The sequence below is a fragment of the Nyctereutes procyonoides genome, unplaced genomic scaffold (genome assembly GCF_905146905.1).
Source record: "Nyctereutes procyonoides isolate TBG_1078 unplaced genomic scaffold, NYPRO_anot_genome, whole genome shotgun sequence".
Lineage (NCBI taxonomy): Eukaryota > Metazoa > Chordata > Mammalia > Carnivora > Canidae > Nyctereutes > Nyctereutes procyonoides.
The window spans coordinates 834,373-857,429 of NW_026575048.1; the positions used below are offsets into that span (position 1 = coordinate 834,373).

At 55.7% G+C, this 23,057-nt stretch overlaps 1 protein-coding gene across 4 annotated transcripts in view; it reads right to left on the reverse strand.

The window, feature by feature from the left end:
- Window positions 1-23,057, reverse strand: part of MYT1L (myelin transcription factor 1 like) — a 141,584-nt gene that overhangs the window by 44,061 nt on the left and 74,466 nt on the right. For all 4 annotated transcript variants that reach the window (XM_055327330.1, XM_055327331.1, XM_055327333.1 and 1 more), the window contains exons 10-13: window positions 22,002-22,252; window positions 19,907-20,143; window positions 17,711-17,832; window positions 16,736-16,804 (exon numbers count right to left, since the gene is read on the reverse strand). In XM_055327330.1, the coding sequence (XP_055183305.1) occupies window positions 16,736-16,804; window positions 17,711-17,832; window positions 19,907-20,143; window positions 22,002-22,252 (679 nt within the window). The remainder of the gene's footprint in view (window positions 1-16,735; window positions 16,805-17,710; window positions 17,833-19,906; window positions 20,144-22,001; window positions 22,253-23,057) is intronic.

The following is a 23,057-nucleotide window of genomic DNA, read 5'->3' on the forward strand; positions in this document are numbered from 1 at the left end:
CGAGCCCCCGTGTCGCGTTTTCTCGGGCCAGGACGTCAGACGCGGGGGTCTCGTTCTCCACGCCCAAGGTCATTCACTGAGCTGGTCTGGTCCACAGCCGGCCAGCGAGTCGTCCAGAAAGCTGCAGTGAATCCCAGGGTCGTCGACTCTCCGTCCCTTCCTGCCAGCGGCAGGGGCACCTCCGGCCTCTCATCCCCACCCGGGGGACGGGCCTCTCCTGCTGCTCCCTCCTCTCCTGCCTGCTCTCCGTGGGCACAGAGGGGTCACGCGGCCCTGCCACCCGAGGGTCCCCAGAGGGAGCAGCCCCACAGGGTCTGCGGACCCCCGGGACCCCCAAGAGCCAGCTGCTGTGCCCCGGGGGGGTGCGGAGACACTCTGCCTGACCCGTGGGACGGCCCCAAACCTTCCTCGGTCTTCAGTTGTCTCAGGGCCAAAGCACACGTTTTGGAGGACAATGAAGCCACGTTCTTTTCCCCTGGCCCCGGGCGCCGGCCTAAACCTGAGATGCTTGCCGAGGCCAGCGGGTCCTGCCCCCACGAGCTCCAGCTCAGCCCGTCTGGGTGGCCCGGAAGGCGGGTCCTCATCGAGGGGCTCGTCAGCGCCTCTGCTCACCAGCAGCGTTGAAGGATCGTTCCTCTCGCTGGAAGGCGGGTTGGAGGCCTGCCTGTGTGCACAGCGGCTGGGAGGCGAGTCCTCACGTTCACAAGTCACAGGCCCTCCCCAGGGCTCGCACGCAGGAACGGTTTCGGGCGCGTGGAAACCTGTTTCCGGGGTTTCCGACGGTCCGCGCTTCTCCACCGGCCGCACCGCAGCCGCTGCCCTGCCCCTGCTGCCGCTGTGTGCGGCTGACGGGACGCTCCGTGCGTTTTGCCCGCATGGCAAAGTCTCCGCAGGGCAGGACGTGGGTACCAGAGAAGCCGGCAGAGCGGGGTCACTGCGGACAGGACGGTCTCTCCCGGCTCCCGGCCCGGCTCCCAGAGGCGGTCATTCCTCCCCAGGGGCGTGAGGAAGCATCACCAGAAAGCCATAATTCTGACGAACCAAGAATCCGATGGCTTTGGGGTCTAGACTGAGTCCTCCTTGGTGCTTACTCTCCAACCTGAAGGCTGTCCGGGGGAAGCTATTTGGAAATCCGGGCGTGCGTGTGCGTGGGAGTGACGGGAGGGGCCGCGGCCAGGCCCGGCAGATCGGCTTCTAGGCTCAGCCTACGGTGAAGTTGCTCCGCAGGTTCAGGAGAGTTGCTCAGCGCCTGACCCCCGTTTCCAGGCTTGTGGAAGGAGGGTCCTGACGCCCAGCTCTGCCCCACCCCACGGAAGTCCCGTGAGGCCAGCACTTCCCACTGTTGCTTTTAAAATAAGGACGCTGGAATTCAGCAGTCTGGTCGACTTGCTAGAAGCCACGCAGCGAGGAAGGGGGAAGGGTCTGAAATGCTAACCCCCTGACCTGAGGCCTGCGTCCCTTTTTGCGCATCTCTCGGCTCGGCCACCCTGCCGCCTGGCCCGAGGGTGCACCTGCCTTGGTGACCTGGTGCTGGATATAGGAAGCGTCTGCAGGAACGCACACTGTGTCCCGAGAACCGGGTGTGGGCAAAGGGCCAGCATAGGACGTTCCCCTGCTGCATCCGAAGGCCTCTGTTCACGCCGAGACCGTCATTCCTGCCAGCAGGAAGCTAACGTCCGGACCTCCCTGAAGCCAACTTAAAGGTCACGCCCGACACATAGAAATGGGAGGAATCGAAATGGCTTTTGTGTGAGATGCGGTGTTCGTGGAAACGACAGCCCTGCACACGGCGCGTGGGACAGGTGGCCAGCCAGGGTGACGTGGGCACCGCCGCGCACCGCCCGAACTCTCGGGAGGCCCGAACATCAAGATATGAGCTGGTGTAGCAGGGGCCTGAGAAGTCGGGGGCCCGGGGTGGCTTGGCTCTAGGGACGCGGGAAAGAGCGGGGCGCGTTGCTCAACGCCGCCGGCACTGCTCTGACCCACATGGTGCGCACTGAATAAAAGACGCCTGTTTCTATTATGTTCTCATCTTAAAACACACGTCATCCAAAAAAGGCAAGAGAACTGAAGCAGGAATTCAAGATAGTTTGAAAAGGAAAGAAACGACAGAGAATAGGACGATCAAAATATGCCAGTTGGGAAATGGTTTCGCGCTGGAAGGTGGGGAGGCGAGGGTGGGAGCCGTCGCCGGGGACCGGGCGCCGCGCGTGATGGGCTGACGGACACTTTCGGTGGGTGATTGCAAGCCTGATTTGCAAGTCTGATATAAGGATTTTAAAATCGTACCATATTAGACGAGAGGGGAGAGAGAGAGAGAGAAGAGACATATTAGGAAAATGGAATCCTTTTATCTTTGAAATATTTTGATCTTGGTTGTTGGAGTTTCCCACATGAGAAGTTGTCTTTCATTCATTCAGTGTTGGAATTGGGTCAGAGTTTCGCTGCTGATTGGGTTTGTCTGTCTGCTTCACGCCTCCCCCTCCCCCTCCCTTTAGGCCGGCCTCCTTCTGGCGGGAGCCCCGGGTGACCCTCCAGGCTCGCCCCGGTGCCTGCCACCCTCTGGCCTCAGACCTTGTTCCTCATTAACAAATCCTCACATCGATTTTTCTGGCCACCAGGTGCTATTCTGAGCACTTGGCAAACACAAGCTCATTAATCCTCATAATGAACCTGCAGGGGGATGCGGCATCGCCCCACTTTGCAGATGGACCCAGAGAGGGGAGCGCCCGCACAAGGGGACTCGGTGTTGGGTGGCCCGGCTGGGGTCCGGGGCCGGGAAGCCTGGCGGTCAGCGCTGCTGCACCTGCTCTCTGCTCCTGCGGCAGGAGTGAGCCACGGAAGCCTCCCCACCCTCCAGACGTTGGAGGAGGCCAAGTCCTGAGGCTTCCTCACCTGCGCAGGTTATTTTCTTAGAGAGATTAACCGCCTCTAGGTCTTTGAGGGGGCTCTGTTAACGTACCTGAAACATCCCGACTGCATTAAAAAAATTTTTTTTCTAAAGAATACGAATAGATTCCAAATACCTGCAATGAAACATTAACCCCCAAATTCAAGGATTTCTACTAGCCTACGTGACTCATGCCATTTGATGTCCCTGGGGAATTAAAAGCCAGAGACAGGCATCCTTCAACGGCAGGAACCGTCGTGACACGAAAGGGGGAGAAACAGAGCTAACTCCGGGGAGAGGGCAAAGCTTCCTGCTGCTGCAGGTCTGTTCTGATGTAGGGAAGGTGCGATGGAGCCAAGTCCCTCTCCCTCGGCGAGGCCAGGATGAATCACAGGGATGAAGGTTGGATGAGGAGCCCTCAGAGGCGCCCGGGGGGAGGGCGAGTCCGGTGCGGTCCCGGGGGGGGGGGGACAGGCAAGGGGCAGGGAGCGACCTGACCTCTGCCCAGTGGGTCTCGGGGCGCCCGGACCGCACACACGGGGGCCTTGCTCAGTCGGGAAAACTAAGCTGAGGATAGCACACATTGCATTTTAAACAAGCAAAGGCAGAAAATCCAACACGTAGAAATACCTACTTCCTCGGGCGCTGAGACCGTGTGGAGAAGAGCGAGTCCTGGGGGCCGTGTGGCCGCGGGAAGTCCTGACTGAACAGCCTGAAGCCGTCCACCCTCTGCAGTCTCGCTCGGTCTCGGGTGCGGGGGCGGGATGGCCTGTGACGAGGAGGGTGTCGGGGACACCGCATGTGCTCCGGGGACGCGGAGAAGCGACCAGCTGCCCGGCAGAGGGGGAGGGTGGGCCGGCCTCTCAGGGGTCCCCAGAGAGAGACCCGGGCCCTGCATGACCGCACGTGCCTCCTTTCCTTCCACGAACGGCCCCGAGGTCTTGAAAACACGTAAAATCCAGGTTTTGCTCCAAGAAGAGTTTAAAATGTGCTTAAGTGGGTGTAAGTCGATGTAAGTGGACGTAGCAGGACAGCGGGCCGGTGCTGCTCCCGAGGCTCGGCCGTCAGGTGCGGCCGCAGAGCCATGTGCTCCCTCTGTCCTGCGCTCGTGCATCAGACGGTCCTGAGTGGGGGACACGGCGTGTGTCGGGCTGAGCGAGGCCCGCGCTGGGCCGCCCGCTCTGCCGCCGTGTTTGCGCCTCTGTGCCGCACAACCACTTCACGGGCTGGTACCCGGACGGCGGTGTTGCCCACTGACGCTGCGCCTGGGCCGCTTCTCCGTCCCCACAATAGGCTGGCGCCGCCTCCTTCCCACCCGAGGCTGGGGACTGTCCAAACTGCTCCTTCCAGGCCAGCTCGCCCACCGCCTCCCTTCCCAAGGGGGGCCTGGACCCCGCAGGTCGATGCTGACCCCCCAACAGCCTCTTTCAGACTCGGGGGCTCCCGACAGGGTTGTGTTGTGCAAGCAAATGAGTCTGACTCATCCATGGAATCATGTACGCAGATGCCACAGGCTGGGGACCCGGGTCACGTGCTCGAGGAGCATCCGGTCTATCATCACGACGGCGGCGACCAGAGACGCAGAGCAGGCGGTCGGGAGGTCGCTGTGGGAGGACCCCACGGAGCGGCCCGAGGCCTGGGGCAGTGCTGACCTCGGCTGCCGCGGGACCCGGCGGAGGACAGGAAGGTCCTCCCCAGGGACTGTGCCTGTGCCACAGGGTCACCTGGTTTTTGTACCATGACCTGTGGGTGTATTTGTAAATGATTATTTTAGGAATTAGGAAATATGCAATTTCCACCCCTGAAGCCCCGGGGGCAAGAGTCTGCAGATCCATGACCGTGGCCTTTGCTTCCTGTAAGAGGTAAGACCAGGCGCTTCCCCCGTGGAGCCACGGCTCCGAGTGCCCCTCCCGGGGGCCAGGCAGCTGGCAGCACTCGCGGGGAGCCGGGCGCGCCTCCTCGCAGCAGCCGGTGGACGCCTCCCGCCCGGGACTCCTTACGGAGAGACGCTCCTTTTAACTGTTTCTTGACCTTCTAGCAATGCGTCCCGAGCCCCGCCTGACGCGCCCGAGGATTCCGTCCAGGAAAGGGACGCAGGCCCGACCGCGGTGTCCCGCCTCTGTGGTGACGCCCTACAGAGCACACATCGCTGGGATCCTGTCTCGGTCCCCACAGCCTTACGCTGTCTTCGCAGGTCAGGGGTACGGTTGTGATTTTTGAGGTTCAGGGCAAGTGCCGACTGTGGGTGAGGGTTGCAGGGGCTGCCGCTGTGGATGCCTCGCAGGCTTTCCCCAAGGGCCGGGATGCTCTGCGCCAGCGTCGGGGCCACGTCTCGCAGCGGCGCTCACTTCCGGGAGGCAACCAGGGCGTCGGGGCCCGTCGTGCCGACCGTTGGAGCAGGTGCACGCCCGGACGCTGGGCTGCGGCCCCGTTGCAGGCGGGCTGAGCAGGGCTGTCCTTTTTCTTTGTCCACACTCGCTCCTGGAGGCCGATGCGGCCTTGAGGCTTCCACGCCGTCCCTCCGTGGAGGAGCTCCGGCCCTGCCTCCCCCTCACCCCACGGACACGCGACTCTGCACACCCCGCATGGACGCCGGGTGGGCGGCTCAGACACGCTTCCCACCGGGCACGCCCGACTGTCCCCTGAGACTCGTCCCCCGTTTTAGGAGAGGGCAGCCCCTGGGCGCCTTTGGGCGGGTCTCTTGCCCAGGCTCACGCCCTCGGCCCACCTCCTGTTCCTCCCGTGAAGCCGGCTGCCCTGCTGCCGAGACACCCGGGATCTGGCTGTTCTCATCCCCTCCGTGCTCTTGACTGGGACTGTTGCATTATCTCCAGCCCAGGCCGCCATCGGGACCTCCCGCCTGCCCCCTGCTGCTGGGGCCATGCTGCAAGCGGTCCCCACATGCCAGCTGCAGTGACTGGAAGCATGTGTCAGACCCCGTCAGGAGGGACCCCAGAGTCCTGCGGGGTCCCTTGTGCCCTTGTAGAGTCTGACCCCTGCAGCCGCTCAGCTTCCTCCTCTGCTCATCCTGACCCTGCCCCCCGGCGTCCCTCTAAGTGTGCGGGGGCCGTGCTCCCCCTGTTGCCCCGGGGGCCAGCCATGGAGGGGCACTGGGTCTTGGTTTGGGGCCACGTGCGGGAGCCCAGAGCTGTGGTCCACGCAGCAGGGGCTTACATGCAAATCACGGCGAACAGCAGAGCACCTTTGCCTGTTGCCATTTTTTAAAGCTTAGAGAAGAGTCCCTGCGTTACCATCTGCAAAGTAGACGGCATGCACGTGGCCTGTGTCGTCAGGCTTTGCGAGCACTTTCACCTCTACGATCCACCTACGGCCGTGGTGGCTCTGTGAGGGGTCTGCCCAGCCCCAGGAGGACGGCACCCTGGTGGGGCCTGCATGCTTCCGAGGCCTGGGTTCCCGGGGCCGGGGTCATTGTGGTTCCTTTTTGCTTGTGGGACGGAAGCTGCACAAAGGCCTCCCACCCCAGCAGCACCGTGCAGCTGTTAAAATAAGAGTATCCAACCCACATGTCAAGCAAACATCAGGCTTCAAGATCCCAGGTAGACTGTGGTTCACACGAGCAGTGGAGACCAGGAGGACAAGTCCTATTTCTTTTCTTTCCTCTTTCAGGTTTGGGGGCTCATAGTTAGGAAATTCTCTGTCTTGTTAAGAGCACACTTCTCCCCTCTTAGATAAAAGGGCACCCACGTTCCAGTAGGAGGGTGATTTCATGCGTCCCCTGTGTTTTTATCTTAATGGAATGAGAGTATGTCATAGGGCAGCCCCGGTGGTGCAGCGGTTTAGCACTGCCTGCAGCCTGGGGCGTGATCCTGGAGACCCGGGATCGAGTCCCACATCGGGCTTCCTGCATGGAGTCTGCTTCTCCCTCTGCCTGGGTCTCTGCCTCTCTCTCTCTGTGTGTGTCTCTCATGAATAAATACAATAAAATCTTAAAAAAAAAAAAAAGAAAGTATGTCATAAATACCCCCAGTACGTGACCACAGAGGGAGACGATGGGGAGTACACACCGTGGGAGTGGGAGACAGGCATCCCCACACCCACGCGGGGACCCGGCAGGAAGGGTGCATGTCCAGGGCCCGTGGCCCCAGGCACCCGGGCGTGAGAGCAGAGGTGGGGGCTCTCTGTCGGCCTGGACAGTGAAGATTGGCTGGAACAAGCTGCCTATTTGTGTCCTGGATCGCGGCAAGTGCGTTATAACGACGTCCTCAGAAAGCAGGCGCTGACGATAATTGGAGCCAGGGAAGGGCCGAGGCTCTCCTCTATAGGCAGGCTCATTAACGGCATAAGCAAACTTGAAAGAGAAATATTTAAGATACTAATGGCAAACAGGCTTCTAACAACTTTAAAGCCCCAAGTACTAATAACGCATGTGCTAATTATAAGCCAGGTTTATTTAGTCCCTAAAGAAGGTGGCCTAAGGACCTCTCTTTGATAACACCTGCTTAATCAAATCTGAGTTTCTGTACAAGTTTGAAAGTAATAAAGTTGAATATATTTTTAAAACAACCATGACAGACTTTCTCCGGACTGAGAATGAATGTTACTCTAATGATCCCCAGCAGTGGGGTCCGTGCAGCTTGCAGGTCCTACTCCATTCCGGAAATAGGTACCCTGCGAAATTTATGTCGTGTTTAGCCTTAATCGATCTACACATGGCATTAGATTCCAAAAAAAGGGGTCAGTATGTAAATATAAAAAGATCGCCCCACTTGTCTATGGCTTAAAAATGAAACAAGAATGTTAACCAGATGCTAAAAAAAAAAAAAAAGCTTTTTAGTCATAGGAATAAGATATTCCTGAGTGTTTATTAGGATAAAGGATAAAGTAAAAAAAATATATAAAGGACAATATAAACGGAGCCGGGGGTTGTACGCGGCGCTGTCCGAGAGGGACGTCCACTGGGCCCCCGTGACCGTTCCAGTTAGAACGAGCACAGGGAGCGCCCCGGGGGCCCATTTCCCGGCCGCAGGGGCGCGGGGGGCTGCGGCTGCCGAGCTGGACGGTGCGGGTCTCGCGCGTTTCCGGTGCCCCAGCGAGTTCTGCTGCGCGGCCCCGTGACGCTCATTCCGTGAGGCCAAATTACACTTCCATTTTGATTATTAGAAACTATTTGCACTGAATGTTTTTTTTTTTTCTCTCCCCTAAAAGAATCAGATAAGCCTGGGATTTCTCCCGTCTTGACACGGTTCCCGTATTCACGGACCCTCTTTGAAGCCAGACCGCCTGTCTCTGTTCCCTAACTGCGGTAGAGAAGCGCCTGTAGAGCCTGGAGACGACACACAGACCACGACACGGATTTCACTCGCACCAGGCACTTGGCTCCTCCTGTGAAACCACAACAGAAGAACACGGGGGACGAGATGTGATTTCCCACGAACTGTCGCTCCTGGAAGATCACAGGCCACATTTTGGAATAAAGGCTCGGACAGGTGAGGTTGCGAGCGGTTCCGCTCCCTGGTCCGCCTCGAGGCCCCGCCAGCCCTTCGGAGCCTGTCTTCCCAAGCAGGAGGGAAACCACAGAGTGGTTCTGTCTCCTGAAATTGCCGGGAAAAAAAAAAAGAAAAAAAAAAAAGAAATTGCCGGGAAAAAAAAAAAAAAAAAACAAACGCCCTCCCAAATCCCTGTCAATAATTTCCCGAAGGGAACATCTACTTTATTTCCAATTTTGTTCATTTTGCTCTAGGGAACTATAAATTAGTGAAGTGTTTGCTGAAATAAAACCTCAAATTTACAATTAAAGGCTGATGTAACCCAGGCTTTCCCAGCCAAGGGTTTTCCCCGAAGAAGCTGGCTTCTCGCGCAGCTCAGGGTCTGGGGGTCCGTGCCGATGTGGGGCTCCCGTGATGCTGGGGGGAGTCCTCACTCTGAATCTCCCCCGGGGAGCCAGGGAGGAGAAGAAAATGGAGCCAAATTCCCAATAATTACAAGAGGCCAAATTTAACCAGATATAACATACGATGAAGACTCAGAGGGTTCAGCGTGCTTCGTGAAAGGAAACACGTCCGGGTTCGAACCCCGGCCTCGCCACGCAGACGACGACAGACACAGACACTCCCAACATATGCGTGTGAGCACATTGTAACATATATTACACACACATATATTTGCAAATATATTTTAAATACCTTTAAAACTGCAATGTTAAGAATTGCAAGGAGAATATTGTTTTTCTCTGTTCATATGCACCAAATACGCTGCGTATTTTGTAAAGAGAAGTAATTCTACTCCGGAGGTAAAAAGCATAAATTTTTTCCAAAGGATAATTTTTGAATGATTCGTATTTTATCGTTGATTAGATGACAAATTGCTCTTTGTTCAGAAATAAGCAGTATCGCTCATGCTTTCTGAGGTCTGATTAAATGTTTCATCATTTCAAGGTGGGGGAATGAATGCTAAGAAAAATTTCATAGGGAACCTCTTCCTAGGGCCTCATTCTGGATTTAAAGATACCCACCCTCCCCTCCCCCCACCCCGGGTTTGTGACAATAAAAGGCATAAAACCCTCAAAGTCAGTTGTGATGACCTCGCACATTAGGGTCCCCACCCCAGGAAGGACGTGGGGGTCCCGACTCTGGTCACGCACAGCACAGCCGCGAAGCCACAACACAGCGAGCGCAGCCAGGAGGACCGCAGACCAGGCCGGTGGCCGGTGAGCCACACAGCAAGCCCCCCGGTCGCTGGCGAGGAGGGGGCTTTGCTGCCCACAGTTACGCCCGTTGCCTGAGCCGGGCCTCCGAGCGAGCTCGTGGCACCGAGACCCCGAAACCCCGCCTGCTGGCCCGGCGCCCTCCCTGCTGCCCCCGCCCCGACCACCTGTGCCTCCCCTTTGCTCCCCGTCCTCCCCGATGCTCTGGATGGAACGCTTCCTCTGTTCTTTCTGGTCTGTGTTAAAAGACTCCGTGAGTTCTTTGAGGACAGACGCCGAGGACAAGCAACAAGCGACTGAACGAACTAGCGGGGCTTGTGGTTCCCTGAGATGTCACAATTCGAGCTTCCATCCAGAGTCCTAGGGGGTGTCTGGGTGGCCCCGTCTGTGGCCGCGGGTGAGCACCGAGTGTGGGCACAGACCGGCGTGGGGCGACGGGCTGCAAAACGCACACACAGCTCTGCCGGCGAGGAAGGGACGCGCACATGGGGGGCCGAGGGGCTCCCCAGACCTCCTGACCAGCGTGACTGCGGCGCCGTTTCCTGTTTGAGTTCAAGGGCGCGTGAAGTCCTCCAAAGCTAGAGGCTTGCTGAGTTGGGGTGAATGAAAGTCCTTATTTCTGGGCCATCATAAAAAGTCACGGATGCAAAGTCATTGAGGAAGCGTCCGATTCACGGGTACGTCCTCCTCTGAGCTCTGGTTAATATTTCCATAAACTCCGACATGATAGAGGGCCACGGGGTTCTTGTGTGTGGATGTTACTGAACGTCTACTCTGTGTCTGCTCCCGGGACCGTCCCATTTCAGGGACCGGGACCCCGAGGCCCAGAGGGCTTTACCGTGCTCCCCCCTGATGGGACAGACTCAGCTCTTTAGTGTATTTTGCACAAGGAACTTAGAAAAACAGGGTGTCTAGGTTGTTAAACCTCACCCCACACCTCCCTCGGATGCCCTCAGCCTGATTTTTTTACTCTGAATTTTTCTGTAACGTGCACCAAACCCGAAAGACGCTGAGACGGAAACGGACCAAGTGCAGACCACCCGCCCTGCGGGTCACCTGGTGCTGGGGAGCCCCACGTGTGCTTCTGGAACGCACGGATCACATTATCAAGTGGGTGGGACGCCGAAGGTTTCTTTTGCTTTTGCTCCCGGTTGGTTTGCGTGTGGACACAGTGAGGTGAAGTTGCTAACATGTGACCCCGAGTCTGAACAGCGGAGACGCCCGCTTAATCATGTGGGTGTAATGCTGACCACCAGGAGGACGGGCTCATGGCAGGGGCTGAGCTAGAGCAGCCGCAGCCGAGGACGCGGCCAGCGAGGCCCACCCTGCGGTGCTGATGGTGGCGGCGTCAGGGCTCCAGAGACAGAGGGAAGCAAAGGCCTTTCTGGTCTGGTGACCCTTCCCCGGACGGGAGTCTCCATGAGCCGGGACCTGAGGAGCACAGCATCCTGGACCTGTCATTTGTGTGTGTGGTCGTCTTTGTGTTTACCCATGTGCGTGGTCACCACGTGTGTTCATCCGTGTGCATGTCCATCCGTGTGCATGTCCATCATGTATGTTCATCTCTGTGTTTATCCATGTGTGTCCATCCGTGTGCATGTTCGTCCGTGTGTTTGTTCACCCATGTGTGTGCTCACCATGTGTGTTCATCTGTGTGCACATCCATGTGGATATCCATCCCTATGCGTGTTTATCCATGTGTCCATCCGTGGGTGTGTTCATCCGTGTGTTCATCCATGCATGTGTTCCTCCATGTACATGTTCATCCAAATGTGTGTTCACCTGTGTGTTTATCCGTGTGCATGTTCATCTATGTCCGTTCATCTGTGTGTTCATCCGTATGTAAATCCATGTGTGTTCACCCATGTGCATGTTCAGTCTGTGTGTTCATCCCTGTGTGTTCATCCATGTGGATGTTCGTCCGTGTGTTTGTTCATCTGTGTGCATTCATCTGTGTGCACATCCATGTGGGAATCCATCCCTATGCGTGTTTATCCATGTGTCCATCCATGGGTGTGTTCATACGTGTGTTGATCCATGCATGTGTTCATCCGTGTGCATGTTCATCCAAATGTGTGTTCACTTGTGTGTTTATCCGTGTGTATGTTCATTCATGTCCGTTCATCTGTGTGTTCATCCCTCTGTGTGTATACCCATGTGCATGTTCAATCTGTGTTCATCCGTGTGCATGTCCATCCGTGCAGTCCTGTGTGCATTCATCTGTGTGCACATCCATGTGGGAATCCATTCCTATGTGTGTTTATCCATGTGTCCATCCGTGGGTGTGTTCATCCGTGTGTTCATCCGTTGTATGTGACTGGAGTCACCCTCAAACACTCATTTTAGAAGTCTTGCTTTACTGTGCTTACCTATGTTTCTTATATTTCACTTATTTTAAATCAGTCTTGCTTATTACAATAAAATAAAAAATCCATGTGCAACAGGATGTATTTCTTAGGATATTTTAAAAACATGCTACGGAGCGGGCCTCATGAACCTTCTATGGTTGTTGCAGCCTATGTGCTGAGGTAGGCTCCCTGGGGGACCTGGGGCGACACACGATGTGCCCCTGGGTAGCGGTGCCCGGCCGGTGGCCAAGCAGCCCCGGGTGTTCTCTGTGTAGACGCCACGTCCGGGGGGCACCGGGAGGGGACAGCGGCCGTGTGTCTGGCTGTGGCGGCCCAGCGCCTTCCAGCCTCCATCACCGAGGCTCAGCCCCCAGCCACCATCTGGACAGGTGCTGTGGCGAGGGGAGAAGGTGTCCGTCCGAGAGTGTCACTGCCCCTCACAGCCTGTGGGTCCACGCTGAGCCACCTAACCACCCACCCCGCGGCGTCCACACCCGGAAAACAGCCTGACCCCGCCTGCGCTTCTCCCCGAGGAGACGGCGCGTGCAGAGGCCCCTTGTAAACTGTCACTCGTCCTCCGAGTGGGACACCCCAGCTCTTCAGGGCGCCCCGCTGGGTGTAGGGGGCTCCTGCCCCCTGCCCCTACCCCTGCCGGCCACACGCAACCCAGCTCCCGCTCTGCGTTCCCAGCAGCCGGGACTGTGCACAACAAAATGAATTTGAGAACGGAAACGAGGGGTCCTGGGAGCATTCTTTGAAGGGGAAGACGGCGTGCGACGTGCCTGCCCCCAGTGTGGAGGGCCACAGCCCCGCCACCCCTCCCGACACCCAGAAGCGGGGCTCACTCAGCGGTGGCCGCCCCTCCAGATAAGGACGTGGGTCCCCCGCTGAAGGAGCCGGGCCCGAGTCGAGGGCAGCGCTAATTCACCAAGTCCTGTGGATTTACTATTGTAAAGCGTGAAGGCGAAAGATTAGAGAAATGAGGATTATGTCTAAGAGCTGGTGTGCAGTGAAAGTGGGTGAACTTCCTGCTTGGTGAACAATGGGAGCTGCCGGATGAGCCGGCTCCGTGAGATCCTGGTAAATAATCCTCCTACTGCCTACAAAAATAAGCCCTAGCAAATTCCAGAAACAAGGAGCTTTTAGAGCAAAGTCATATTGAGGCCCAAGGTCAAAATTTTTAATTCTTTGATTTAAATAAATGTAGCCAAGTTGAAAAAAAGAGTGTTGGGGCACATGTCGCTAAAGGCCGTCTGTGTCTCGGGTGAAAGTGCCCAGGACAGATGCCCGAGGCTCCAGGGTCCATGAGAGCCCTCCAAGGGGCAGAGAGCCAACACGTAGGGCCCCCGCCCGTGGTAACGACACCCAGGTTCAAACGCCAAGGAGTAAAGGTGGAGCCATCCTCTACTGCTCCACACGGAGCTCACTGGCGGCAGGAACCGGGCTGCGTGAGATAAAGATCCGAATAATAAAGAGGTATCTAAATTTGGCCAACCAAAGTATAAATGGAAGCCAATTTGGGGGCCCGTTTTTAGAGCTAATTGCCTCTGATTGAAATCGGTTTTGATTTGGCTTAAATTGGAGCCTCAGATGGCTAAAGCACCTACATCATGCCCGTGTCTACAGCGATGTCTGGAGGCAGGAGCGCTCCTGGCAGGAGGACGCGGTTTCTCAAAAAAAAAAAAAAAAAAAAAAAAAAGAAAAAAAGAGGATGGCAACCCTGTGAGGTGACTTGCAAGCTCTTTCCCGTTGCTCCTTTCAGGTCATCTTAGCAAACGGAATTTTTAGAGAAGAAACCTCCCCCTTCAGAATCAGCTCTTGTTGGGCAGACAGTGTCTTCCCAAAAGACCATTTTAAACTGAGCGGCGCTCTCCGCCCCTCCCCCAACCCGCAGGGCTCTGGCCCCCGGCCTCAGTGGGTGTCACGCTCGGACCCGCAGGGCGAGGGGGAGGAAGGTTCACAGGACATGCGTGTGACACACAGCACATCAACCCGAAACGGTCTGCTCGCCGCGCCAGCTTTCCTGGCCTGCCTGCTGCTTCCCTCCGAGCCCCTGAACTGTGTAGTCTACACCACATGGGCCAGGGACCAAGGAACGCGGTAGCTCCGGAGTTTGAGTGGTATTCAGGTACACACTGAATTTTAATACATTTTCAGCTTACATATTGTACATAGTTAGGCATAAAATTATCCACTTCTTTTTAAGAACATCCCAAATGTGTTGCCCTGGGTAAGATCAGAGTAAAATGTTATCTCAGGAAGTTTAAGAGGTTTGAGGACCCAAGACCAAGACTTTATCCGGCACAACTCATCTATCCATGATCAAGAACGTCCTGTTAACGGCCCACTATAAAAATCCAGTGTTAAATGTGACAAGAGGAATATTTCCAGGAAATTCCACAATAGAGAACTTTTTTTGGAGGTTACCGGGGACCCCCCCCCCCGTTCTAATATGTCCTTGTGACGAAGTCGAAATTGTTCACCTACAATGAATAGTGTGATTTCACTCTGTCACATGAGCGGCTGCTGCAGCAGGGATTGCCCAAACCTCGAGAAGCATCTACTGAGAAGGGCACACGTGGGACTATTCTAGAGAAAGCAGCTGTAGATCTTTATGGGATCAACCTATGCTCCCATGCAGGAAAAACCACCTAAAAGGCCTTCGTGACTCTGATTAAAGGTAACAACAAATAGAGAGTTCTCATCAATTAGGAGGTTAAAGGAAAACAAATGTTGTAATCTATGGTTTCCTCTGTTCAGAAAGGCTCATCATCAAGTAAAAAGCAGTCATTTAAATATTAGACTTTTTAACAGCAGACGTTTAATTGGAACCTGTAGCTTCACCAATAAAAAGGGACCATTTCGGAAAATTGGTCAAGTTTAGATTTCTCAGAAAGGATCAATCAAAACGGGATTTACTCGTTGCAAAGACAAGTTTACAAATGAGTATGGCTTTTAGATCAACCACGATTAGGAAAAGGCCACCCCTCTCCGAAGACAAGTTCTCCCATCCAGGAAGAGGCAGGATGGAGAGAATGGACCACTCCAGCACTGCCCTGGAGGACGCGAAGGCCAACCACCTCCCGCTGAAGATGTGGATGGTGAGGACCATCACACCATCTTCCAAGATGATGAAAGAAGAGAAGAAGAAAGTGCTGGAACCGGAGAAGTGGCAGCTCTGCTTGGAACTTCGAGTCAACACCAACTTCTAAGCCCAAAGTCAAGGGATGAACACCAGCAACAGCTAGACCCCTCAGAAAACTACTCTGGTCTCTGGGGGTGTTGAGATGCTAACCAGTTAGAAGCAGTCCTAGATACCAGTTGCACAAAGGCTACGTCTTGGTTACGGCTGGCCTGCTGGAACTGGATATGTGCCAAACTTTTGCAAAGTGTTCCTCAGCAAGAAATTCAAAGGAAAGTTGCCATGGTCTGATGTGTTGGCCACGTCCCAAGTGCAGTTAATCACATTTGATCGTGAGGGAAGTATGGGTTTAAGCCATGGAAAAAGATGTCTTAACAAAGTGGGTTGAGTTGTTCTTGCTAAGTCTGTCCGCTTTGAGGTTCTAAAAGCTATTTGTCCATTAGGCACTGCGTGGATGACACTACAGACTTTAAGTAAGAGGATGCCCTCCGGGTGTTTACACGCCATGAAGAAAACGCCAAGAGTCTTGTGATGGAAGGGCTAGTTCAGGAGGTCACTGAACATGAGCAGGTGATCTATGGCGCTAGGGCCTTGGACAGGGATCCTGTAAAAAATGACATGATGTGAAACAGAGCCCTAGACTCCGAGACAGCCCTGGTCTATCGCAGCGGGATGGGATGTGGGGTGGAATCCCTGGGAAGGGAATCAAACAGGGTCTCGAAGGAGCATTTTTCCTACATTGGTAACAAAGCAGTTTCCAGACAAAATCGGAAGCCAAGCAAGTTGGGCACGATGATATTTATAGCATGTCAGGAATTTAAAAAAAAATCATTATTTGGGGCTCTTGGTTCTCATTATGTCATGAAACGTCTTTCAGGTGTCGCCCTTCTTCCCTGACATGCGCCCTACACCTCCTCGGACTAGAGCACTGAAGGCTTTCCGGCGCTTTCTAGGGCTGGTACTGACTCCTTCCAAAACCTGCATGGGAGCTGCATGTGGTTCTGTATGTACAAAGAAGAGAAACCTTAGTCTGGTGCTATAAATGTGAGTGATCAGATTTATGCTTAAAATACAAAGTTATAGGCATGGGGAGGAGGGGAGCCAGTGGCTGGGGGGAGGTGTGTCTGAGTGCCGGGCAGTGCCTGGTGTGCCCATGAGTGCGGCAGGAATCGTGACCTAGTCTTTGCAACTACGACCACAGCGTACGTAGGGAGGTAGCTATTATCGTGGTGAGGTTTTTCTTTTCTTTCTTTTTTTTTTTATTACTAGTACTATTTAAATGCCTATATTTTAAATACTTATGTTAATTACTGACTTATAAAAAAAAATCAATTTTTCACTGTTTAGGTTACAGTCGCTTCCTAAGTCTGAGGACCTTTGTCCAACTCCCCTCCCGTGTGCGTGCGTATCAGGACGGAAACTACTTATGCCTTAGAAAATCCAGGATAGAGAAGCTATGGCATGAAAGCACTAGAGACAAATGAGAGGGAAGAGGCGGAGAGACTGTCCGGAAAGGTGACCAACGTCCCGAGGACCCGGTCGTGTGTGCTGTGGAGGCGCTGCGTGCACAGGTGCTTTGTTTTGTTTTGTTTTGTTTTGTTTTAAAGACACTTTTGTTTACATATGACACATCCGTTTTGTGACTACTGGGTGAACAGAGTCTTAAAAGAACGATTTTCATGAAATCTTACTTGAGTTCTTGTGAGCTGGTGGCCAGCATGCTTCGAATGCTTTTGTCGGCGAGGGGGCAGCCCGATAGACTGTAAGACAGGCCAGAAGAGTCAGGTGAGTAGCCGCTCCCGCCAGCTGACGCTCCCGGACAAACACAACATAAAATTGAAACTAAAAAGTTTAATGCAGAAAAGCGATGGGGCAAGTGCTGTATATTGAATTTTTTTTTGTTTTGTTTGTTTTGTTTTGTTGTTTTATTTTGTTTTTTTTTTTTGTATGATTTTCTTCTTGGAAGAAAATGTGTCTGTTAATAAACAGTTTTTGGAGGATAATATAAAAGAATTTGCGCTCCTCGGCTTAAATGTTTGTGAAAAGTGTTCCGAATCGAGGCAGTCTGCCTGCATCTAAAGGACACCGTACGACACGCCAGGGAGCGTGCTTTCGTGGGTCAACATATAGCACTTAGAGGGTTGACACGTAATTCGACGTTTGCACTTTGACAGCATTGTTGAGGTAAGCTGAAAACAATAAATTGAAAAGACAAAATCCACCATGAGAAAAATGAAGTCACACCTTCTATGTGAGGCGTAATTACCAGTCACATGACCACTCCCATCACACCTTGGTGTTGGACATCTGCCACCAAACAAAAACAAGAACAGCCAAAATAGTAAGTATGTTTAAAAAAAAAAAAAAGACTTTAAGAACGTTTCATTGTTTCCAGTTTAGCTGCAATGTCTGCAAGGGGGTTTAGGCGCCCTGAGGGGAAGCTGCAAAAACGCACGACCACATGGCAAAGGCGTCTCCATCACACAGAGCGTCCCGGGAGCAAGCGAGCCACACGGCCTCCCGCTCCACTGAACCGGCAGCTCGAGACATTTATGTGCTGCGAACGTCGCATGCTCCAACGGCAAGGCATGTACAGATCGGTTTTTAAGAATAAGCCAAAGAAAGGGACAGTTAAGAGCAGCCATGTCACCTGCAGTTATGCTTACGTTATTAAGTCCTTCTTGCTCTCCTTGCACTGGGGGTACTTGGGCTTGGGGCTGGGGATGGTCACCTCTCCCGGGTACCTTCTCTCCTCCAGAGCCTCCTGGAACGGGTCCAAGTCTTCCGGCTGCAGGCAAAACACAGCTTCAGGGCCGCGCAGGTGACCGCGCGACCCACGTCCCCCCAGCGGCGCCGGCCGCCCCGCGCTTTCCTCCTCTTCCAACCGACCGTGCCCGTTAAACCATTCCACACCCGTGTCCCGGCGAGGCCCCTTCTGAAAGGACAAAGCTGGACTCTGTTCAAAGAGCATCATCTCCAGAGCGGACCTCAGTTGCTCACCAACTGCTCTAAGCGTCTAGATTCACACCTGTCGGGGGGCGGGGCACGTATACGGGCCAGATGGCGGGTTTGGAACCAGACACCCCACTGGGTAGCTGGTGTTTCTGATTCACTGTCCAGTAAGCACCTGCCGGCCTACGACGCTCCCCTACAGCACCGCCCTGCACAGCTTCACGCGAACCCTAAAGGCACTCAGAGCTTCTCCCAACCCCCGGGGAGCTTTCTGCACGCGTGTGTTGGGCCCCACGGAAGGCAAGACCACCTGGGATTAATGCCGTGGTTCCCGATTATTCTTATGCAGTATTTTCTTCCTCAGAACAAGTGTCTACTTCTGGTAGAAGTAACTACGAGGCTCCTACAGGTGGCGGGACTCAGCAGACGTGCCTCGTGACTACCCGGGCGCTGCGCCTACTTCCGGGACAGTCTGTATGACGGCAAGACTGTCGATTTAGGAGGCCTTAATTTTAATTAAAATAAATTCAGAGACTCAACCGCCACCCCTTGTTTGGTGGCAGTGACTTAACACCGTGGGAGAGAAAAGAATACTTTGGAATTTACCTTGCCGCTCAGACTCTATTCTTCCGCAATGCCTGGATACTTAAATCGATTTGAAGAATAAAGATAATAGGCTTTAAGATGTAAGGGCCTGATAACCAGGTGCCTCTCCTGCCAATTCCCACAAAGAGCTAATGTTCCCCTTTTCTGCGCTTCCTTGTTTCTGTGAGGAGCTAGTGCTTTGATGGTGGTCTCCCTATTGTATTCAAGGAGGATTTTCATTTTTCAGTGAATAAAGAAGATGTCATGATTTCCAGAGTGGAACACTGGAGAAAAAGCCAGTACAATAAAGAACAAGCTTTTCTTCATTTCTTTTCTTAGGCTAAAGGGTATTTTAACTATTTTAGCAACTCGAACGTGAACACTGTAACAGCTCCAGGTGTCCCCCACCGTTCCAGAGCTCACCACGCACACCACTTGGCCCTGAGGAAAGACCCCTTTGGAACCTGCTTTTGCTAATGGACAGACACCCAAAGAGGAGTTTTGCTTTTACAGAAAAAAGGCAAGGAGGGCGAAGAGCGTCCGGGGCTGGTTTTGCAGTGAGCTGCCGCCGGGCACCTGCCCCGAGACCACGCTCCACCTTGGCGCCCGGCTCCGGAGCTCTGGGCTGCGTCTGGGCGCCTCTGGGCGTCATCTCAGGTCGTGGGTGCATCTGTTAGCAAGGGGAGTCCCAAGGTTCAGAAAAGCCGGAGAGCTGAGTTTTGAGGTCTAGGAACGCTCAAAATATTTTCTACATAAATGAGGGGTTAATCTTTCCTTTACCTCGTGCCATTTGGCTTAGGAAAGGTTCCCCAGGAAAGCTCTATTTTCGGATCGCAGGTCTCCACTTCAAAAATATGTTCGTGACACAGGTGTTTGGTAATACTGTGCTCGACAACGATTTAGGTGATTTTAGGCACTAAAATGATTTTTTTTTTCAGGGCTGGGGTATACACTCCTCTGAGTATTTTAGGTTCTTGGAGGACAGACGCTGTCCTCAGCGTCCGAGGGCCAGCTCGTGCACGTGCAAGAACCGAAGACGTTCTAATTCTCTCTCTGCAACGGGAATCAGCCCCCATAGCAGTATGTCACCCAGGAAAACGGACCGGCCTGCTGTTTACCTATTTCCCTAGAGAAATCGTTTGCAACAGAGCACGCTTGTTAGAAAATAAGATTCATCGTTGAAAAGAGTGTGTGGTTGGTTTCGCCCCGTCGGTGAACGGTCGGCGGAGTGTGCTGTCGGCCCCAGGCCGCGGAGGCCACACTAAGCGCGCCCACCGACGCCCCATCCCATGCCCCGAGCCGGCCGGCGGGTGAGGGGCACGTACGGGGACCTCGCTGGCGTCGCCCCCGTCCGCCCTGCGGGGCTTCATCTTGGTGTAGTCCACGGGCAGCTCCCAGCAGTCATCCTCCCCGAGCTGGAAGCACCGGCTGCCCATCACCGCCTGCTGCTGGGGGGACATGGGCTCCAGGGGCGTCAGGACCGGGCAGCAGCTCTCCCGCGGCCGTGGCTTGTTCATGCTGAGGTCCAGAGTCCCGTTCTCGTCCACCTCCATGTCAGGGTTCTGCTGGACAGAGAGACACGGTAACCAGGCAGCTCCACCCGCCGCCCCGCAGCCCTGCCTTCAGCCCGAGTGGGCTCCGGACGCGGATTCCTCCCGCTGGCCCCCGCGCACGGGCTCCCGAGGGAGGCAGGAGGGGTGCTTTGGGGACGTAGCGGGGGCCCGCGCTCAGCCCCCGCGGCGGCTGGCAGGTGCACGCGTCTGGTCACCCACCGACGACCTGCCATCTGCGTCTCCCTCTGTCCTTACCTATTTACCTATCACAGACCTACCGCGTATTTACCATCCATCTTTATCTTCTGTTTTCTGCAATACAGATCTGCTTTTAGAAATAAGCCTCGCCGGAGGAAAATCAAACGAGCGCCTAATCTCGATTCTATTCCAGCTCAAATAACGTTTAAGAGATCAGAGACAGATGCGTGTTTACGCTTAACCATCGTCCTTCCAAAAAAAAAAAAAAACATTGTCCTTCCTTCCGTGTCCCTGATGTGAGTACTCGGGGAGGGGGGAGACACGGAGGAAGCGGGGGGGGGGGCAGCCGAATTCGCTTCCCAACACGGAATCCCATGATGAAGAGTATTTTCTGTCCTGGGGGAGGGAGACGCGCAGTCACTGTTCTAAGTACTTCCATGGCCTGACCCGCTCCGCGTCTCCACAAACCCGCAATTTAGCCCACCGGCTCAAAAAAGTGAAGAGGTACGGGGTGAGTTTTCTTTTTTCTTTCTTTTCTTTTTTTTTCTTAAATGATGCTTTCAAACAGATGAAGAAGTCTCGAGAGCTCGCCTCTCAGGAGGAGGGACACGAGGAAGGACACGCGGAGGACGGAGCGAGACATGGTGCCAACGCCCCCCACCCCGTTCCCGGAGAGTTCCACTCTCTCGAGCAAGGATCTGGCTCCAGGGCTGGCGTGAAGGCCGCCGCGTCTCCGGGGGTCTCGCGGCTCCTTCCTCTGGATGCAGCAGAGGAGGGAGGCTGCTGGGAGCCGGAGCCCCGCGCAGGCCGTTGCCTCGAGACACCCGGGCATCGTGGTCCTGCCGCGCTCCTCCCGGGGGCGCGCTCCTGCTGCCGCTGATGGAGCCTGCGGCACTCGGCCTCCGTCCCCCGTCTTGGCTTTGATAAGCCGGAGACAAAATCGGAAGGGGTTGCTCGCCTGCTTGCTTTTTCTCCTTTCTCTCCTTGCCTCTTCCACGCTAGCCTTGGCTTTCGGCGGCCCTGATCACACAGAGACCGCACGCGCCCCGACACTGCCCCAAACTCTAGGAATAAAATACTAATAGAAAAGAAAGCACTTGCAAAGCACGAAATGACTGACCTTTCTCCATTCTTACAAACTACCATCGCTTCCGACACCCGCCGTCAGGGTCGGGCGCTCCCGCTGCATGGCCAGGCCGCCCTAGGACTGCGGGGGTCCCTTTGTTTTCTGCAGAGGAGGGGACAGCATGGTCCGCCCGCCCACCCGTCCTCGTACTGTCTTTGTTTCCTAGTCCTGAGCGACTCCCTGGGAGCCAGGGGACAGTCCTGCGCCTTCTTGGACAGCAGGGCCCCCACCCTCCTCGTGTGTAGGCCCCATTAGTTTCCTATTCTCTGTGCAGCCGTGTGAAATGGTGTGTGGGCCCTGGGTGTCCTCTGGACCCTGACGAGGAGGGTCCACGCACTGGTCTCGTCCAACAGGCCTGACAACCTCCCCTGGTTCACAAACCAGGCGCCCCACTCCCCGCGAAGCCACGCGCCGCCCCCCCCCCCGCCCCCCAGCGAGCAGGCCTCAGGGTATCAGCACGTGCAGCGGCCGGGCTCCAGGGGCCGACAGCTCGGGGACGCGCCCCCCCAGGCCCGGCAGGAGGGTGCCCCCCGGTGGGCCTACCCGCGCGGCGCACAGGTCCTGCGGCTTGGTGGACAGGTTCTGCGGCATCTCGCGGCAGCGCGTGGACAGGTTGAGGATGGCCGTGGCCGCCATGTGGGCCGCCTCCATGTCGTGCGCGTAGTCGAAGCTGCTCTTGCTGCACGTGCTGCTGGCGCTGCTGCCTCCGCCACAGCTCATGTTGCTGCTGCTGCTGGGCGCGTAGCTGCTGGTGGTGCTGCTGCTGGGGCTGGCGTTCTTGCAGTACCGCTTCGCTGGGGAGACACGGGGACACGGATGACTTGGGTCCCCGCCGCCGGGGCCACAGCAGAGCAGGGCACGGCGCCCCGCCACCCGCCGCACACCCCTCCCGCCGGCCCTGGGGACACGCGGTGCCCGAGCTGTCGGGGGAAGAGCCCGTCTGGCCTTTCCCGGCACAGCTGGGGGAGCAGGGGCGCAGGCGCCTCTGTGCCAGGCCACACGTGGCTGCGGTGGCCACACCCGAGTAGGACTCGGCTGCCCGACGTCGGGGAGTGCTCGGAACCCCGGTCTGGCCGAGGCCCGTGGGGGGGGGTCTCCCCGTCACGACTGCCCATCGGCTCAGTGGGCGAGGGGGACCCCACAGACCTTGTCCCCCAAGAGGCCGGCCGCTCCTCCCAGCCAGGAGGGGCCTCAGCGGCCAGCGGGGGCTCCCTGTCTCGTGTGCAGGTGGCGTAGCCTCACACGCTCCTGTGCTTCTGGGGGAGGCCTGCCAGCTGGGCACGAGTGACGGAAACACTCCTTTCCTCAAGAAAAATATTCCCCTGTGCGTCTAGTAAAGAGCCCCACAGGGGAACCGGCCTGCCCAGGGAGAGGGCCCAGCCCAGGTAAGCAGGGTGGGGTGGCCACAGCACGCCACACGTCACCCCGCCTCCCTGCAGGGATGGAGCCTGGCTGGCAGGGCGCCCTGTGAGCAACCTGCGTCACCCACGGTGCACAGGCCCGGGGCAGCCAGTGTTTCTCCCCCTGGAAGTGTCCTCCGGCCCACGGGTGGGGACAACGTTTGCAGGTGATCTGTTAGGGCCCTGTGGCCAATGCCGA